Here is a 21,685-nt window from a genome sequence, read left to right on the forward strand (position 1 = left end):
CCAATCCTGTAAGTATCCCTTTCCTTCACGGAAAGACCCTGATGCTTAACACGCCTCTCCCCCTTCCCATCTATGCCGAATGCAACCCCACTTTTTTCCCCTCCCATCTCTCACCCAACCCCCCTCTCCCTCATGAATGGTATATAAATGGACCGCAACTTGATTTATTTGTACCTGATGATGACACCTAAGTGTTGAAACTAGCCATATGAAAATAAGGAATGGTCGAAATATACAGTGTTCTTCATTTAATGAACATGGCCTTCCACAAAGTTGAGCCTGAAAAAATTTAATACATCTAAGACAATCTTCTGATCTGCCAAGAACTTCTCGACAGTGCCCCACCAGACTTCTTCCTCTTCTCCCGCCTCAAATCCCTACTAAAAGGGGGTCACCATGGCTCGGTGGAAGCATTACAACAGGATGTGATGCCGGAGCTTAGCAGCATTCCAGGCACCGACTTCTAGAAGGCATACGAAGCGTGGAAAACCCACTGGAAGCGGTGTGTGAACACACAAGGGTGCTACTTCAAAGATTTTTGAGTGAATCTATCAACTCTGGCAATAAATATTTTTTAATCGGTTCAGCCCAACTACTTTTGGGACAGACCTTGTATATCCAGCATATGAACAACAGTTCATATTACCTCAGTATATGAAATGCAGTACATTCAATGGTATTCATTTAATGCTGAGGTCATTGAAAAATCATTCCTCTACTTGAAGGAGTTCAATTTATTTCAATAGCATATAAATTTATTAGGCAACATTATCAAATTTTAGTGTGACAATGTATTATTCCCCAAAATCAATCTTAGGATACATCATACTATAAATAATATAGCATAGGTAACCATTTAAGTGAATGTTATCATTGGTCATCGTGCAAAAAAACAACACTTGAGCCACTTTAATGGATTATTTTGCAACATAGTTTAGCTTTCCCACTGGGCAATTTGAAATAAAACCCTAAGATATTGAATATGCACATACAAAAATACACATATGTACACAATATTGTCAGTTAAACAAGGATCTCATCAACACCTTAACTTCTTTTGGAAATGGAAATTTCCCTGAAATCAAGCATATTATCCAGTATAATCAACTAAATTTTCCTGATTGCATCCACCCAATTTTCTGAAAAACCATCAGTGATTATTTAAAGTCTTTTCTGAGTTGAAAATCCTATTTTTTGATGAAGTGATGCTTTTCAGGGAGGTACAGTTCAAGAATGCTGATTATTAAAAAAGAAAATATCAGACCAAATTTTCAACATAACCTATTATATTAAAATAAGAACATAACGAGAAAAATCAATTGAATGGCATGTGGCTTCGCAGATGTGATAAATGCGGCATTGAGTTTACCTAATATTTTCAAATTCCAGCAAAATTAAAATTATATATTAAGGTTAAAGATTATACCAATTACAACTGCCCTTACCATGAAATTTTTTCATGTTAGATTGATGGTGAGTATTACAGGATTGTTAGACACTCCATTTATAGTCAACGAAATTTTCAGCAATTCAGAAACTGCAGTCCTTCACAAATCTTACTCAAGTCACTTCCAAGTGGTGGGAATATTTTATATCATTGTGGATTAAATACCCACCGATAAAAATTGGAAGGAAAAGAAAAATATTTAAAAATTACATTTTGTCTCCATGGAGCGTCATAGCACTGCATTTCAGACACCCACAGTTTGAAGCCACACCATAACAAAGAAAAACTGTTCAATAAACAGTGATCATATTTTTAAACAATTTAGTTTGCAAAAATTAGTTTGTTATAATGTTAGCTTAATCCATTAAGTATATGTTGTACAACTTTCAATGATTTGGCTCCAGTATTATAGTAGATGCAGCCAGTGCTAATAGAAACCTGTTCTCTTTACCTAAGGTAATTCCATTGTTACCTTGCATTAGTAGATCATTGAAATTTTGCTATCACCTAAAAAAAACCATGTAATGCTATCAGAGGCTAATGGAGAGTCTGTTCTTCCCAATTGGTTAGATATATGGTTTCGAATGTTTACAGATGGGAAACAATCAATTTCCAAGGAAGGTGGATGCGGAGTTACAATCACTGCTCTTATGGAAGTAAATAAACAACACTGCTGCCATTGTGAGAAAAGATTGTTAAATAATGTTAATAGAACTATAGAAATATCGAGAATTACATTTGATGAATCCACGGAACCGATAAAAAAATCACATTTATCTCAAATAATGTGAAGTGTGTTCTTCGTACTCATAGTTCAAACCTAATCCCATGAGACAGAAATTTTCTTGCTCTCCAAAGCAAAGAATCATCTTGGAAAGTGTTTTTCATGATCAAAATCAGGCATAGGCAAACTGAAAATGTTTCAACTAGCAATGGCTTCAACTGATGCAATAATTAAGTCAAACCAATGATGCTTGTACTACATATGTGTACATTATGCATTACACTAACAATATAGCACAAAACACATTTTTGCATAGTACTCTCAAGATATGTTGTTACTTAAATCTGATTTTTGAGACAATTTTTTGGGGCAGGCATCAGACAAATAAAGTAAAATAAGGGCATATCAAGGAAGACGTGATCTTTGAGTTTTCTGCTGACTATGATAGTATACAGGGTACGATAGTTAAATCCGGACAAATGAAACTTTTCATTTGAAAACATATGTATTAAAAAAAATAACAATGAAAATGAAAATCCTTTTACATACAAGCAGTGGTATCTGTCAAGAGCAACATTACCCCATGTAATACCCTTCAGCTGCAATGACTGCAGCCAATCTTGTCCTGCATCAATCACATGCACTCTTTAAAACAGTGCGATCCATATTTGCGAATGATGCTACGATAACATTGCATAGAGATGCGACATTAGGGTGCCTCGTCTTATCTTATCTTAACTCTTTCGACTACGCTGCAAACGTAACTGTCGAGGGGGTTCAAGTCCGGGCTATTCGGGGGCCACAACTCCTTGGACCAGAACATGTCAGTGTTATCTGAGAGCCAGTTTTGGACTAAATGACACACAGGAGCAAGTGCACCCTTCTATTGAAAGGCATATTGACTCCCCGAGGCCACAGTACCCATCCACAGTTTCACGAAATTCTTCAAAATTGGCAAAATTCCTCTGAAATCAGCACCTGAGCATTTCCTTGAATGAGGTTTCCTCGCCGGGTTAGCGAAACCTTCTCCAGACTTTTCCGAAGCATTATACTCCGCCATAATATTGCAAACAGTTGATCTGGGGTACCCGAGGAATCAAACCACATATTTCACTGGGCGAATACCCAGCGCGAACACTTACGATAATAGTGGCTCTTCAATTGTATTCCGCACTTGTATGTAACATGCCGACCATTCTGAGGTCATGACTGTTTACTAGATGCCTATAGATTTCACGACCGCCAATCGCGATCTCCAGTAGAACTACGATATGGCAGGAAATTCAAATTGAAATTTGTCTGGAGATAACCGCCGCACTCTGTAAAAGGTGACCTACGAATAATCATAGGGTGAAACCTGGAAAGGGTTAAAAAGCTAAGCACTGGTACTGTATTATCAATGCTTAACGTTTAAATGCTAGGCCCTGGTACTAAACTATAAGGTGAACTAATCTGATTTTTCTAAATTGTAAATTTTAATGACTTTTTAAGGTAAATCATTGAAATCACAGTTTAAAAAATATATATACACATAATGTAATTCAAAATTGAGATAATTTATGGCCACCAGATTCCATGTAAATTCAGGTTACATAACTAGATCCAAGAATAATATCCTAGTCCCCTGTTTGCATGAATTCCTTTTCTCAGCTTCCTCATCAAAAAGATGTAATTATTTTATTACAGAAAATAGTTTAATTTTGAAAAATTCCTTACCCTAAGTAGTACATTCATATATATTATATAACATGTTTAAAAATATATTGTGAACAGCAAAAATATTTGTCATTACCAATATGAAATGTGAATTGGAAAATATCTTAACTTAATAATCTCAAGTGTTTCTCACTCCAACAGATCTACATGCCCTGGGTATTGTAAGAGATGATGGGTAAATTGTAAATTATTCACAGGCATGTTACCAAAAAATGCAGTATAGAATTCAAATTTACGATAAGTCTAACTACCAACTTGCTACAAAATTCTTGAAAGTACAATCCCATTAAGTAAATCATTTATATTTAGAGTAAATCATATAGATTATGGCAATCTAAGAGCTTAACGGGGATTCAATACCTTAAACAATTTACAAAATAGTTCCTCTCATAATCAGATTACAAGTCCTTTGGAAACTCTCTCAAGGCATGATTTTGGATAAAAATGCAGTAGTTCTTACTAAATATTTTCAATTCTTGAAAAGTATGCATTCTGCAACATGGATAGCCCATATTTTCATAACAGATCTATGTGTACACTAATACTATGCATATACATATGTAGGTAAGGAATTTGAGAAATTACCACTTACAAAAAAATGTACTAGGGGGATCCAGTACATGAATATACATTATTAATGGAGAGTATATCCAAATACTAAGGGTGACCTATGGTGCTTATTACTGGCCATGCAGTCACTAGTGGATGGGATTGATAAGATAAAAGAGTTGTATTTAACATAGGCATAAAGCAATGTATTTCGATTAAAATTACAGAGGCTATCACAGATTTTCCACTTCTCACTTTACAAAAGTTTGAAACAATTGGAGGCATACCTACCAACGAATTTTAACATCATCCACATTCCAAACAATTACAAATAAAATGACAAGAGGATTGCCTTAAAAGAGAGCTAAAAAAATAATATATAAAAATCTAAAAAAATTTACATTTATACTGGAACGTATTCATAAATATATAAGTATAATAATAATTTGAAGCAAAATAGGGCACATACAGAATATACATTTGGCACATTTTGCTTGCTCTGAAATACTAATTAAATACCAATGATAACTAAATATATACACATTCAAGTAGTCATCAACACTCAAGGATAAAAGATTTTTCAGAAAAGCTACTTTCTGGGAAGCTAATTATTACAAGAATGTAAAAATTTACTTAACACTACTTGAAAGTTCCAACAACAAATAGGTTTCCGATAATTTTTATTTAAACCTGAGCTATTTGAAATTTCTATATACATACATATATAGAAAAGAAAAAGTATACTTCCTCCTGGTTTGAAATAAAATAAAACAATTTACATACTAAAATGAAGACAAGAAGACCTCTCTAAACGTATCCTGGGACAATGATTACAGAGGTGGAAGACCAACAGCTAGGCCAATGATGACAAGCACAATGAAAGATTTAGAAAGCCATTAATTAGCACAATAATAAATTATTCTGCATCTACAAGAACCCTCAATACTTCAAAATGGTCTTCTTTTAATTATTAGAATAATTTTTCAACTGCACATAAAAGGCCACACACAACTATGACATGGGCCACAGACTATCACATTAAACTGAACAAATAAGCTACCAAATACTTAACTGTTCAGGAAATTGACACACGAACTACAAATTTCTCACGCTCAGGGTGCCATGGTTGGAACACACAGAATAAAGTTTATTGCTCAATTAAAAACAACAGGCTATGTTATTTTACAACAACACTCACCATGGCAAACAAAAGAGAGGCAATGCAGAATGTACCAGGATGCCTACTTAACACAGTACCAGTACAGGGTAAGTCACATCATTAGGTCCACATTTCCGATGCTGTCTATGAAGAAGGTGAAGAGCGGAGAAGCGCTGACGGAATGCTGTGCAGGAGCAGTTGCAGTGAGTGAGATCCATTCATTGTCACAATTACACCGTATTCTCCTCTGGTAAACTGCTGCCGCCTGAGAGGGCCAACTTGGAGAGTGAGGAGAGACTTCTCTTAGGGCTGCTGCCTCCACCCAAGAATGTGACACCATTCTCGCCCAACAGCTTGCGAAAACTGCGACACGAGAGGGTATAAAAGGGGGGAGGGGGTATTTTGGTGAGAGGAGGAGGAAAGAAAAGAACCGGGAAGGGTAGGAGGAGAAAGAAAGAGAGACAGATAGAAAGAGAGATAGATGGGAGAGGTGAGTGTGCCATGCAGAAGGGAGCACAGAGGGGTGAACATTAGGGTGCAGCATACACCCCATACCACCGTTTAGCATTAAATGGCCAAAGAACTTCCTCTAAAATTTTACACATGCATTAATCAACATGCTCAAATTAGCCACGCCAACACAAGAGGTTAGGCAAACAACCTGACCACATCATATTTGCCAATAAAATTGACTGTTGAGTGTTGGGGGTAGATGTTCAAAAAAGTAAACATCCACATAGTAATTAATTTCTACTTTAACTTGTGGATAAGATTGAAGCCTTCATCATGGATGCAAGTACCACTTAAAAAGTCAATATCAGTATCACTCAAAAGTGAGGTACTTCCGGAGATAATTACACCATTTAGGAATAATAAAAATTAACAATTCCATTAAAAACATTTGTCTAAATAAATGAGGAAAAAATTGAGCATCCATCAGTGCATAACATTAGAAACCCCAACAAAATATTGGAATGTACATGATCAATTTTAAGTCTTTGTATGTACTGTTGTTCTATTTACATCCCCATATGTGTATATGACTAGTTTTTCCACAAAGATTGTCATACAAATACATGCAGAACAAGCCATATGACGATTAAGACTTTAATAAAGCACAAAGATTTTAAAATGTTGCAGTTGTAAACACTAAAAATAATTGTATAAATGATAACCATAAAAGTTTTCTCAAAGGAATCTACTTTGTTTCAATGGTTTTATTTAATGCCTCACGTTTACTGCTCTAGAGCTGATGTAGAATTTCATATAGTTATAATTCCTGTCAATGGATTCAACTAAGTGACTGAAATCCTCACAGTTTCTCAATTAGTAAGAGGAATCTTGGATAATATTTCAGAGTTATTGATATCTGAGTGAATATTATAAGCATTTTATTCTATAGCGCATACAGGTATGCAAACAATAGCTACTATGCTTGCCAAAGAGTTTTATCTTGCCTTCTAAAATATGTAGGTATGTATTCTAAAATATGTATTCTAATAATACTGACATTTATATGGTCCACATATCAGTGGAAATTAATATTTCTGTTGATTGGCAGATAAGAAGGAAGCCACAATTTTCTTAATTTTACTAGCAATTTTAGATATTGGTATCAGTAAGGTACCAGTAGTCACAAGCAGCAGTTGGAGTAAAGGTGAGATCGGCAACACTGGGACAATTGACTCATTGCTCAAGATAAACCTTTGGATTGCTCATGTTTACTTTCCTCTGCCATTTGGCCTAGACAAAGTCTAGACTTCAGAATTAGACAACAGGATTAGGATGGACTGAATTTTACTACCTTGTGCAGAGAATATTTCCCTCTCGTATGAACAGGAAAAGGATGTACTTTGAGATGGATAACACTCGTCATCCATGGAGATTTTTATCTATATCTAGTAAGTTTGACAAGTAAATTTTTCATTTAGACTGAGATTAATCCAAGAAAATAAATTTTTCAGTAGAAAAAGGCCAATAAATTCCAAAGTTATACATATTTATCGCACATTTGAAAAATTCAGGTCAATGAGTGTCAATCTCCTTCTTTTACATTTACCCAGGCATCAATATTCATCAAAATGAACATACATATGAACATATAAAACTACCCTATTATGATAGTACACCCTAAAATCAATTCAAACTGTGGACTGGAATTATTTTAAAGCTATGAGTAAAATTGTGGTTTTTTGCTTGGCGATGAGTAATCCTGAGGGAGGCCATTTACGGCTGCCTCTCCCCTTGATTAATCCACGAGAAAGACATACTAGATTATCAAGTTTACTTCTCTTACAAATAATGATGTGAATTAACCTCTTTAACTACCATATATACACTGTCTACATCCTTTATTAAGCAGCCATGCGTAGATTAAATCATGGCTCATGGTTGTTACATTTTCTTAACAAGTTTGCTGTTGCATTGTGATAAGGTCATTGCAAGTGACTGACAAAGAGCCTTGGTATGTAAGGCAAGGTAATCTAGAATTTTAACATTCCTTACTAGTTAAATGTACCATAAGTAAAGACAATTGGCATAATATGCTGTTGTATTTCATTTCAGCTTGCAGACATGCACCATAAGCTCACGAGATTCAAAGCATTGAATATTTATCAAGTTTAAAACCAGAATTAAATTTTGATTTTTACATTACATATTCAATGTTTTTCAACTTACTAACCAATCTATTAAAAAAAGATGAATTTTTCAGTTGCCAGGTAAAAACAACTAAAATTAAATTTCGTTTTTGAAAATACAGGAGTCATATGTGAGGCAGACTATATTAACTATTTGTTTCCAAACCCAATTATGCATTAAATCCAAAAAGACATTGTTCAAATAAATTTTCCTAACATCATACATCATTATCGTGTCATAAAGCCTAAACAGCTATTGCTGATTTGGAGATTGAACTTGATGTTCTTAATACTTACTTTGTTATTAATTTACATAACATGCAGTCAAAGCAACAATTAAAGCAAAACAATAGTTACTACAATAACTATATCTGTACACTATGTGCCACAATTGCAAGAAACAATTAGCAATAGGTATGAGACAATTTATTCTGCATACATCACAACACATATGTACATGAGGAATTGTTTATTTTAACTATAAATTCTGTGAAGTCTATGGCATGAGCAGTAGGAATGATTTCGCGGTGCAATTAATGTTCTTCACAGTTAATGAAAAATCTGAAAACCTCTATACTTAGTAAAGTCTGTAAGCTGGAACCAAAATATCCAAGAGTGAGGACAAGCTTCAACTTGAAAATTTAGTACTAAGTCATTGGCAACACATGGGTTCATGGTAGCTTGAATAGGATTTGTGTCCTCTGAATGGCTGGAGAGGCATGTGGTATATCAGGGAAAGCCAAAAACATAGTCCTTCAAAACTTGAAGACTTTTCTCAGGGCATTTGTCATCCTTTTCTCAACCTATGATGCCCTCCTAAGGTCTAAAAGTTTGCCCAAACTATTGTAATGCTGGTATAGTGATATGATTGGCATAGTATTAGATCCCAAAAGTATTTAGTTCTAGTCTCACTTTCATCCATTTACATTCATCAATACTTTGAAACACTATTATGAATTGACACAGAATCTCAACAACTGTAATTGATCTACCAACATTTATTGGCATTGGAACTTTCCCTGAAAGAATGTATTAAAGAGTATGAAACATGATAAGGTGATGCACAGATGCCAAACATCTATGAGTTGCAAAGAAGCATATAAATGCCATATTCTTCAAAAAATGTGCGTGGGTTTTTCATTCTTTGCATTTAATTACTTTTTATCCAGTTGCACTACACATAATTCTTCTTCAGCCATTCAGGGAAAGAAACTGAAAGATACACCACCACAACCACAGTTTCAACCAATATGATACAAGTTTCTACTTTTTCCCAGATTGCAAAACATTGTTACCTGCCTGAATACTTCTGTTATGTAAAGCATATGTACATATTTAGAATCATGAAATTTGTTATCACCAAAATTATAGAGCAATAAATTATTGACATGAAAAGGAATGTATTATTATAAGTCTTGACTACTAAATAATAACAATTTTTTGTGTAGTACATGACGAATAAATTGATAATGAAGGTAAATCAATAGATAACATTAAAAGATACTCAATAGAAAGAGTATAGGTGTTAATTTAAAATGTATAACCAAGTGAATGTGTGTTGTGATTAAACAAAAATAAATTAATGATGTTTACAGATGAAGAACTAAATAAGACAGCATGTCAAAAGAGTAATTGAGGTTCAAGAGAGGCAAATGAGTGCATGTGACTGTACATTACGTTTTTCACGGTAATTTAAGCTAAGTAAAGGATTTTACTTAATTTTCTTACTATACAAAAAGTTAACTAAAGAGAAAAGGATATCTGAAAAAGGTGTGGCTGCTATACTATACACGACAAGTCATAACTTCAAATATTTGAAAAACAACCTAAATTACTAACACAGAGAGAAAATTTGATTTCAATGCATCTTTTTGCTGAGAGTTTCAGAATATTATGTCAACAGTAACAATTATGCAAAAGTACACTTTGAAAAGATAAAAACATTCTTTATGCCAATACTCACTCAACTGATACCAATAATTATGTAAAAAAATCAATATTTAGGCAAATGTAGCTATACTGCTGCAATGTAATCGTAATGTCACTGCCAAGTGAAAGAAACAAAATCCCCTGTCATACACCTTTTTGGTGGATCGCGGGGTATTTATGTAGATGTACTGTCATAATGTAACTGCAATATCACAATGTAAATACAAAACAAATTTGCCACGAGAGAGTAGCATACCCATTAATCCATACGTGAAAAATGACAGTGAAACCATTGGAAGGTAATCACTTGTGTGACTGCCATCACTTACATAATATATTCAATCAGTTAGCGTGCAATAAAAATCATTTTCATCCATAAGAATAGCACACAAAATTACAATTTTTAAATGTAATAGCCTAATTGTGAGAGGTATGGAAATTCCATAAATACAATCTCTCGTAAATTAGTTTTTGCACGGATCTGTATCATGTAGAGGTATCTACAGAAAATGGAGCATACAAGTACTGAGGCCTAGCAATATGAGAAAGAGTAGACCAAACACGCAAAGTCAGCAGCCAAAAAAGTACTCTACAACTAAGATCAATGATTTGTTTACAAGAATTTACTTGTAGTCCATACATTAAATGCACATGTCGAATAAATGTTTGGATATTTCATTCACAAATTATCACTGATTTCTATCATTATGGGAGCTAGATTGTACCTACTTCTCAGTTTCAGACAACATTTTCTAATTTATAAATAATTTTTACTTTCATGTTGTCCCATTTGCCCAATCCATGACTCCTAGTCACCTACCCAACCCCTCCAATTACTATCACAAGGGGAGGACCAAGTCCTTGGATGATAGATTTCATGGACACACTGAATACAAAAATAATCCCTTCTTGGGTGTAGATGGCCAAAATATTACATAGTGATTATTCTCAAATGCTACAAAAATTGTCTACCCTATGCCACCATGGTAGCTTTCTTGGGTATAAGCCCTGAGGTCACCAGGTCAATCCCAATTTGTGACCAAATTTTTCAGCGTTATGTTTTCATTTTTGCTAATTTTGTCATGATTTTTTTCATTTGAATCAATTTGCAAAACTCTCCTCCCCACAGTTACTTGTGCTTTTTACTTCTCTATTCAGTGAAAAGCCTAAAGCAAACCAGTCATAGTAAAGCATTAGCTGGAATACCTATGCAGACAACTGATTCTGTAAGAACTCATGAATTTTAATCATACCCCTTTGGCTGGTGATATTATGTTGGCAGTATAATAATACAGTTGTATTTTGAAGATGCAAAACAAATATGCTCTACTTTGTGGAGCCAGGAACATTACCACTCCATCAACGGCTCAATTCATTTCAATGGGGTGACATGACTAATCAGTAATCTGCACAACTTTTGCTACATTTAAACAAGATCATTTCAAACCATATTGGCTGCCTACACCCACAAGAGAACCTTGACTATCAAATTCCAAGGTAATCGATTGTCCACGAGCCTGGTCCTCTCCTTGTAAGACAACCACTGCATGACTCAGTTTATATCAAATGATTACAATTACTAAAGCAGCTAAATATATTGATACAAAAATATTTTAATTCTAACATTGACATATGGAAATCGATTCAGTTAAATTATTGTACATTCCTCCTAAAGCATATCAAGTTTGTCTTTAGACTGAGTACACTGCAGTTTGTTTCTCATAATATACCACAAACTTCATTTCCCTGACAAACAGAACCCTACATGTGAATAATATAGGTCTAACTCATTAGTTATAATGATTTATAGCATGCACAGACTAACACTTTGCTGGTCAAGCAGTGCTCTTGGCTAGGCTTACGTGGATCTTCCCGAGTTTGAGATACGGCACTAACAACCTCTTGCTCAATTGCTTCTCTACCAAGCATAATGTCTCTGATCACATCCTTGACAATCAGTCATGAAAGAACACTTTCATGGTATTTGCCCACTTCTATGGATGGTCTTCACTCATTCCCCAATGATTACATGTTGGTAGTTAATATGCTAATGCTATGGCTTTATATTCTTTTTATTATGATGCTGAAGCTATTCTGGAGAAAAAATATGATAATGATGGAAACATCAAGTGGAAAATGAAAGCCAAGGCACCAAAAAACAAAATGACTGATGTAAATAAAATTATCATGGAACATTTGGACCACATAGTGTGATAATGAGTTCAAAATGGTTGTTTCTAATACATGTAGTACTGTAAACTTTTTTCTGTACAATTGTGCCTGAGCAGTGAGTATGACAGGACCATCAGAACCTCTGTCTGCCATGAAACCGATGATGCTATGGGGCACAACCTGAACAGCCAACAAGTACATAACTGTCTATGTAAACTAACTGCTGTTCTCTGAAAAACTCATTTGACTTGACAGGGCATTTCATCATAAGATGCATTTCTTATGTATATTAACATTTTTTTATTGGCAACAATATTAAAGAACTAGGGTGGCATGAGTCCTGATAAGTCATTATAAGGCAGTGATCACTAGTCTCTTGTGAAAGAAGATGAGGCAGTAAGCTTTCTGTGTTCTGTCTGACCGTAATGAGTTGGATACTTTGAAAATAAAAAGAATTTAGCCTGGGAAATGGAATATATGCAACTAATTTGAGAACATCACGACTAGCTTTCACTAACTGAACACTGAATTATTAAAAATTTACAAAAATGTAAGCAAAGGCATGCATGTATATAAAAATGCCTATTAATCTTATAATCTTCATTCTCAGTTTAGACGTGCCACTGATTTTCCAGGATAATGTCAACTCAATTCTGGTCACTCACATATTCACAAACACCATATAATACTATAGTTTTTGTCCAATGTTAAAACTATTAGAAGTCAAGAGAAACTTGCCATAAATATTATAGAAATAATAATACTTCAAGAATATAGATGGCACAAAGAAGATAAATGATTAAGCACAAAGATTTAACCTAGCAATTAGAAGAATTATCCACTACTTTTTTTAACAAATCATGGAACAAAGTTCGAAAATGAGTGTTGTCTACAAGAAGCTATTGATGAGATATTAAGAAGAATATGTAAAAATATACTCTGCATTTGTGTTAGTAAGCAAAATATTGTGAGTCTAGAATGCCAAAAAAAACTCACTGTAAAATCATTTCTAATGAAATGGATTTAAAGTAGAACACAAAATCTCCCATGCATTGGGACAATAGCCATGACCAAAAGTTTACGCATCCTAAACACTAAATAACCAAAGCAGGTTAATTCATTCTGACAATTCAATTGGTGCATAGGGGCAAGGTTTTGGCAAAAGATGCTTGAAGTTTTAAGCATGAAGAGAAAACTATATTGCAACAACTTCAGAGGGTAAAAATCATTCGCCTTGACTGGGATTCGAACCCATATCCCTCAATATCCAGTCGAGTGCTTTAGCCACTTAAGCTACCGAGGCGTCCTCTTAAACTCTGAAATTTAATGGCGGATGACTCAGTTAAAAGTTACTGTTGCGGCATCTCCCGCAGTTTCTTTGGAATTTAGAAAACTATACTTTTTCTGAGTAACTCTGTTTTCCGTGGTTAATGAATTTCATGTTACTGCTCCTATTACTCTCTTAAAATATTGAGTATGAATTTTTGTTTTAGTTCTCTAATTTTCAGTCATACTTGTACCTTGAATCAAATCTTACTATCAACAGTAGGGAGGTGAATATTTCTGGACGACCAGAAGAAATAAAATGATTGCGAAAGATCTTGTCCATTTATTCTGATCTTTTTTCAGCTGCTGAGTAGCAAATTATTTTTGAATGAAGTTGCTACTGGTTACTATGAAATTGAAATGGTATTTAAATAGTTTCTTCCCAATTAATAATACTAAAACCAATTACATTTAATTTTTTCAAAGATGGCATTTTAATACAATCATGTGTGAATTATATTCTCACAAAACAGAAACAAAATAAAATGCCCTCTCTGCTTAAATGGTGATCAGAATATTCGAAGTAGAAATAACTGATACTGAACTCCTCTGAATATTATTTTATCATGACATACATTTTACAACGAGAGACAAATCACTTAATCAGGGGTATTTATAAGATTTAATTATCATTTGTGAGCGGAAATCTATTTTACACCTATTTTCATTCATTTCCTATCCACTTCCTATGTATGTAATTCATCCATTTACTTAGAACTTCAAGGCTATAACTAAACCCATAATGAAAGATTAAAATTAATATTTTTTTGCAATCTGCTGCATTTTTACTTCCAATGATAATGGATAATTGAATTTCATTTTTAATACCTATCACTTCATCTGATTTCGAAGGATAAATCTGAAAAATGGCAACATTCTGCAGTATTTCAACACATTTTCATCAGCTTGAAAACTACAAGCATCTTTTTCTTTCAAAAAGTGACACGGGCAAATGTATTATGTATCAGCAGGCACATGAGGGCAGATGATGAAGCCACACTGATACCAAAGAGCCCACAAGAGGCATGCACAAGGATATATTTCAAACCTTAGTTGGCATTCTGCTCTGAAGAACTGAGCAAGGTTTGTGACAGTGTTGTTAGATAAGAAAATCTGTGAAAAAAGTGAGAGAGGGAATGGGGAAAAAATTAAAAAAATCTACTACAAAACCTTCCAATAAATGGCAAACCATAGCCACTACTAATGCACCCCCTCTAGCCTATGAATTAAACAGCAAATTCCCTGAATAACATATCCCAAAAGTCAAACCAAAACATATATACATTACAAAATATCCAGAATAACATATTGAGATGATTCCATCCAGAAAAATGAAAAAGGTCAGGAGAAATCGAAAAAAATGTCATTTAAAACTAACAGGAACAAAATAAAGACAATAACATTTATTGCCGTGTGAATACAAGAATAAAACTTGAGTAGTTACTTAAAAAAAAAACAAACCCATTCAAAATTAATGAACCACAAAACATTAAATTAACAAAAACTAAATTTAAATACTGCACAATTCATAATATAAAACAATAATTGTCACAAGCATTATGCCAGGACCTAAAAAGTATGACAATGGATATGCTCTTATTTATTCATGTAATTAGGGGAGCATTCCAATGAAAAAATATCGTTTGATAAATATTGATTCGCTTAAATAATTTACACAGTTCTCTATTTCTTTAGGTGAAGAAATAATTAATTAATATCAGCCCTAGAACCTGATGATGGGAGTTAGTTTTGTCACTGAAAAAGGGATAGATACACTGGTGGCTAAGGCCAATTCACACAACTCATAAATCAACAAAAAAATCATAAAATATTTTTTCAAACAACATATCAATAAACAAATAGAGATTCCTGGGCTAGATTTTTGGAACTACGGCAGCATTTCTTTTCGAAGTAATAATTTTTAACTCGCATGGTATTTCTATTATACTTGTCCCTTTGATTACCAAATTCACAGGGCAGAGGGTAGCACCCACGATGTCACTAAATTCTGACAGGATTAAATTTCTTGAGTCGGTATTTTCAATTTACCATTGGGTATTTATGTACTCAATTTTCTCAAGCAGGAAACATCATAAGCTCTAATTTCAAGACTTCCATTCTTAATGATTTTATAACAATTAAATTTAAGTTCCAATTTAGAAGGTCTACCCGTCAAAATAGTAAATTATCATAACAAAAAAGTAAAACATAAAAACCAAATCAATGTGTTTGGCAATACTTCATTTCCCTAGTGATGAAGTAATATGCACTACCACACCACATGCTTATAATTAATAAAAGACAAGTTCCCGTTTTATCTTCTCCTGTCTCATAAACAAAATGGACTGATTGAGTGATTTGGCTGCACAATGACTTATTGGAGACTTTATAACTACCAATCATGAAATGCTTTGAGTATGAGTGGATAGTGGGGTCAGATAATAAGGGACTTTTACAATAATAACCAGATACATTTTTATATAAGCTGACTAAAGCACAAGTATGATATGCACTTCTCATCCCAAAATCTACATAAAATCTCTTGAAATGAAAATGAGTAAAATATAAGAAAAGGAGAGGCATATTATGGAATTAAAAATGCTAATAAATGAATTTATTGAGACAAAATTTTAAGACAAATGCAAGTAGTAACCCAACCTCATGTCGGTACATATATATAGAAGTTTAATATTTGCTATTAATATAGTATGTTGAATCATTATATCATAAATGACCCTAATTAAGTTATTGGGCAGTAAATTGAAGTAAGGCTTTCACCAAGCTGAAAAAGCAATAAATTTCTCAGGTAATGAATGGCATATGGTACAATCTGTATCCTGAAAATGGCTGTAGACGAGTTTTTTAACGACTGTATTAGTCAGGAAATTATTATGCACAGTGTTTATGGTGGCATGTTGGTAAGGTATGTTTAATTTACATGATGATGCCCAAACAAAAAACAGATGCTTGCCCCTCAAGGATATATCTAGCAGTATGCAAAATTGTTCTTACCCTAGTAAATCACAAATTGAAAAGGAAATGATTTCTTGATCAACAAACTGAATCAGTTAATTTTTTCCAATTAAGTATATTTTATTTTAGTTAATAATTGACAACTTGTGATAACATTAGATTCAGTGAAGAGCAGGAGTAAATACAAAAAAGGTTATTTAAATTGCACAGTACTAAACATGTCCTTATTCTCTTTCAAAAATAAAATTATGTTTATCAAAAAATACAGGCCTTTGTCAGAAATGAAAATTGCACAATAATTCTTCTGAGTTGTACATAATGAAGTATTTTTGGGTAACTTCTGATGCATACATAATTTCCTATTGTAATCTATTACATATATTTGGATGCTTATGCTAATCAGATTTTGTTTATATCTATTAGTAGTACTAACTAAAGTGAAATGATAGCAATAACAACTGGGTCTAAAGGTATAAAAAATCCACTAATATTCAATCATCACTTTAAATAAAGGTTCTGACATTTGAAAAACCTAGTGTCAATGATATATGTAATCTGTAGGAGCAAACATGAGACAATTGGTGCTGAAATTTCTTTTGAAGTAGGGAGACTTTATTTTTAAAGTTGATAGTGATATTAGTGGAACAACAAGGGTATAAAAATGTGCTCGTGGGCGCACAATAGAGAGCAAAAGTACAACCATACAAAGGCATTATTATAAGATTATACATGAAAACTCTGCAATTTATACTACATTTTTCCGAAGTCTTCATAGAATTAAACAAATTCCAAACTCCTACATATTCTTTTTTGCAGATGAAAGGGATAAAAGTAAAATCCACCACCAAACCACCCAACATGAGGATATATTACACATGTGAAACAACATTTTAAGGCAGAATTCATTGGAGTAATATTTTTATTAACTAGCTATTTAATTAATATTTATTTGAGACCCTACATAGTGCAGAGAGATGACCTAATAATGGGATTATGGCATCAAGATTAATTAAAAATTTTTGGTATGGCCACTGCAGGGTAGCTCACCAAGATGGCTAACTATCAGGCCACCTGACCATTTTCTTCTGTAAGCTGAGCCCTTATTTTTCATAACTGCTTCCTAATAATGGCGATAATTTTCATCATATTCTTTTGCAATTAAATGGTACTTCAAATCACATATTTCAAACGAACGATACCCTCATCCCATTTGTAATGAAATTTAGAGGTTGCTACAGCGGAATATTCTCGGGGTTTCCACTGATTTGAATCACAACTTTCTCCCAAACACGCATATGAAAATATAAAAAGAATGGATATGAATTTAATTTATAGCAATTTTTCATTCAATATTCATGCAAGGGTCTTCATAAAGAGCCTGCTACTTTTTTAAATTACTTTATAAATGTTAAACTGCTTATGGGCTCCATTACCACCTCACAATGTCTCATAAATGGTATTTGCAATTTCACTGAATTATCTCAATTTGCTTTAATTGTCTCATATACAGAATGCAACAGAAGACTTTACCTAAAAAATATAATACTATGTTTTTTTACAAACCTCTAGGTTAATTTTTACTATAAGCACATGTTTTTAAGTGCCTATACAGTGAATATTATTTATCAGTCATTGCCAGAGTTTGCACAATCACTGAAGTACCATGTTTTAAATTAGGTAATATCTTCCAAGTATTTGTAATTACAAATCTTCCTGAAAACCCTTGTAATCATGCATCACACACTACCACGTAAGAAATAATACGCAAACACTAAAAACATTGCCAATTTTAGCTGCTGGAAGAATTCAGCATTTAAGAATAGTTCAAGGTATGCATCCTGTTGTTCAATTTCAGTTAGCAAATCTCCTTTGGCATAATTTAAAATGCTAAAACTTTGACTGATTGGCATTAAAATTGACGATAGCGAAACTTCATACACCACTAGATAAATCCCATGAGATATGACATCTGAAATTATGAACCATGAATGAACACACGAGCACCAAATGAAATAGGTGGGAAAATATATCTGTTTATTTTGTATAGAAATTAATTCCTTACCTTGGGGAGATGGCCAGTTAATGAACACAAATTGTATCAGATCGCTTCAAGGCTATTTCAAAATTGAATTTTCCACCACCTTCCCTCACCCACTCACCCAATTTTTAAAATGCTATGGAGAAATCCAAAACAATTTATTATGTCATATTATAAGTACAAAATTGTACAGAGATAAAATGCATCAAGCAAGTTCTGAGGAGTAGATGTAAAGGTTGCCATATATGTAGCACTGTAAACTTTCCCTTGGCACCTGTTTTTCTTGGTATTTTATACATGCAATAATCTAATTCCTGACAATTTTCCTCACTTCCTATTGATTTTTTCCCACCAACACAAGGTATTAGGGTTTTCTCACTTTTTATACATAATCACGACCTCGATTGGTACACATTCTTCAATGATACTTGGATAACTATCGAAATCAAAACCCTATGAATTTGAAAACTTAACATCATATTCCTGTTTGAAATTCTGAAACTTTAGGTATGGTCATAGAGGCATAATATGTAAAGCCTTTAAAATATATAAGTTGAGCACCTTGAATGTACATGCCATAATTGAATCAATGGCAACTGGTGGTGCAAACTTGACAAAAGTGGACTGATTTGCGGATGAGGAAATACTGAGGCTCTGAATTAATTTACATGACCAAATTTCCTAATCAGACATTACGTCTATGCATGAAGGCAGAAATGATCACTGAGTGAGCTTATGTAGAAGAAATTGAGTGAGCTTATGTAGAAGAAATGGATGAGAATGTGATTACCTAACACTTCAGCAGCTGAAAATATTCTTTAAATGTGTAAAGAACAACAGAAATAATGGAAAAATTAATGTCAGATATACTTAATTCCCAGGCAAGCAGGACTTTATGCTGATGTAATGGGAGGTTAAGATATTCTTTAACTACATATGTTCCAATATACAACAAAAACCATAATAATCAGGGGTCCCATTTTTCACTTGCAGCCTCAATCATTATCGATGTTCTACAGTAGGTTTGAAGATACTTATTATGTAAGCAAAACCACAGGGGGAGGGCAATATCACAGGTAAATTCCATTACATTTTAGCTTTCAAAAATGTATGATTCTAAAAAAAATGAGTAAAAGTAAATTCAAATTATTTCCTCTCTAAGGAACAGACAGCATAGAAAAATTAGAATGAATGCTAATATAAGATAAATCAAAGTTTCAAACAAAATAAAAATTTAGATTTGGATTACAACTTTAGAGCAGTTCTGGTAACCCTCGTGCTAAATAAGAAAATAATGTCAATTCAATGAAAATGCTGGATATGCAATAACAGTAACTTAATTGCTCACACTGTAAACCTCCATGGATTTGAAAGGATTTACACAGTAAGTTTCTAAAGATTTTAAAGAATCTCTTCACTAATCCGTAAAAATTCACAGGAATGCTGACCCCTCAGTAGCTGGCCTGAATAAAGCAATTGGCCAGAAATGGATGGATCTGGTTTGAATCCTAGTTGAGGCAAATTATTTTTGCACAGTGAAATTTCTAGCATTTTTGCGAGGAAAAGTAAAAGAGTTTTATTTATTTGTTTCAAAGGTAATTTTTGTAAATGATAATGCACCCAAAACTCCTTCAGAATCAATTATTTTTCTTCACCAATTCTGAGTTCACAACTAAAATATAATTACTGGAGCAACATAATAGCTCAAAACCATCAGATATAGGATTCTAAGGATTCTGCTCTAAGTGCTGGTGAAATATCATGAAGCAAGGCAACTATTTCCTACCAAGCATTATTATTCCTAAATTGAAACTAACATCAGATTATAAGCATCATAACTCTCAGCACAGGAATGGTTTGCTGTTTCAAATTATCCTAACTGGTGTTATTGATTATTATTCTAGCATATTCACCAACTAACTAAAGTAAAGTATATATGTACAAAAAAAGGCTGATATGAGGTATATGCACCTTGATCTACCACATATACTTCCCTTTGTACAAATTATTATTAATTAATTATCTTGCACAAATTTGCACTTAATCTAAAATTTTTACAAAACTGCAGATACGTAGGTACCAATTCGGAAATTATACGGACAGCTCAAAATGAGAGACTGTTTAGGAAGCAATTTTTTCATAGCATTAAGAGTAGTAACACCAAACTAAATGTTCACACACTAACAGACAAGGATGAAATGGAATGAATGTAACAAAATATTTTTAACCAAGCCTAACTTCACATGGGGGAAGTATCTATAAAGCAAATACATGGCAATTAAAGTGAATATTAATAATTTTATCCTAAAAATGGAAAGAAATTAATATTACTAGACATGGAACCACCAGTAGAAATGCGGTGAAGATAAAATGCCCAATTTACTAACTGCCATGCAACTCAACAGTCGCATTCGGTGATAATGAGATGCTTTATGCAAAAGAAAATTCATTCACAGTCACCTTTGGAAAGAACTAATTGTATAAATACATTTAACTCTTAGTGACTGTGCCATGTATATAGTAGCAACCTAACAAACATATTACATAAAACTATTTTAAGGGGATCAATTGCCACTCTTCTGCTGCAGAACTACTGTAGCTCTGATGAAGGCTGTCACAGGTTTGATCTGCTGAAAGTGCCTTAAGCTCTTCAAAGGAAAGTTTATCAACAGTTATCACTTTTTAATTTTTTTTAAATTTAAAATGTTTAGTGGACAATTACATATTTATATACTTAAGAGAGCTATCTTGGAAATGATAACTATTATTATTAGTGCTTTTTATAGATAAAAAATAGCAATAATAATGTTACTGATAATTACAACATCTCCAACGCAAAATGTGATGAGTTCATGGAAACTGGAACAGCTGCTGGCTTTGACTAACTAGTAGTAGTAGTTTTGAGGGGAGGCGACCGACAGCTGAGGTCATTTGCGCCATAGGGGATGGATAGGAAAGGATGAAGGGTGGAGAGAAACCCGGCGTCGGCATTAGCCTACTCTTTACGAAAGGC

The 21,685-nt window shown here is 33.5% G+C and overlaps 1 protein-coding gene across 3 annotated transcripts in view; it reads right to left on the bottom strand.

Moving 5' to 3' along the window:
* Positions 1–744: 744 nt before the first annotated feature.
* The window catches only part of Rilpl (Rab interacting lysosomal protein like), a 35,174-nt gene continuing 14,233 nt past the window's right edge, over positions 745–21,685 (bottom strand). For 2 of the 3 annotated variants that reach the window (XM_071591732.1, XM_071591731.1), the window contains exon 7: positions 745–5,958. In XM_071591732.1, the coding sequence (XP_071447833.1) occupies positions 5,826–5,958 (133 nt within the window). In that variant the 3' untranslated portion in view covers positions 745–5,825. Of the gene's footprint in view, positions 5,959–14,709; positions 14,775–21,685 lie in introns of all 3 variants that reach the window. The other variant, XM_071591733.1, reaches the window with a different exon arrangement.

Source organism: Hetaerina americana, unplaced genomic scaffold, assembly GCF_022747635.1.
Source record: "Hetaerina americana unplaced genomic scaffold, ioHetAmer1.1.p SCAF_5, whole genome shotgun sequence".
Lineage (NCBI taxonomy): Eukaryota > Metazoa > Arthropoda > Insecta > Odonata > Calopterygidae > Hetaerina > Hetaerina americana.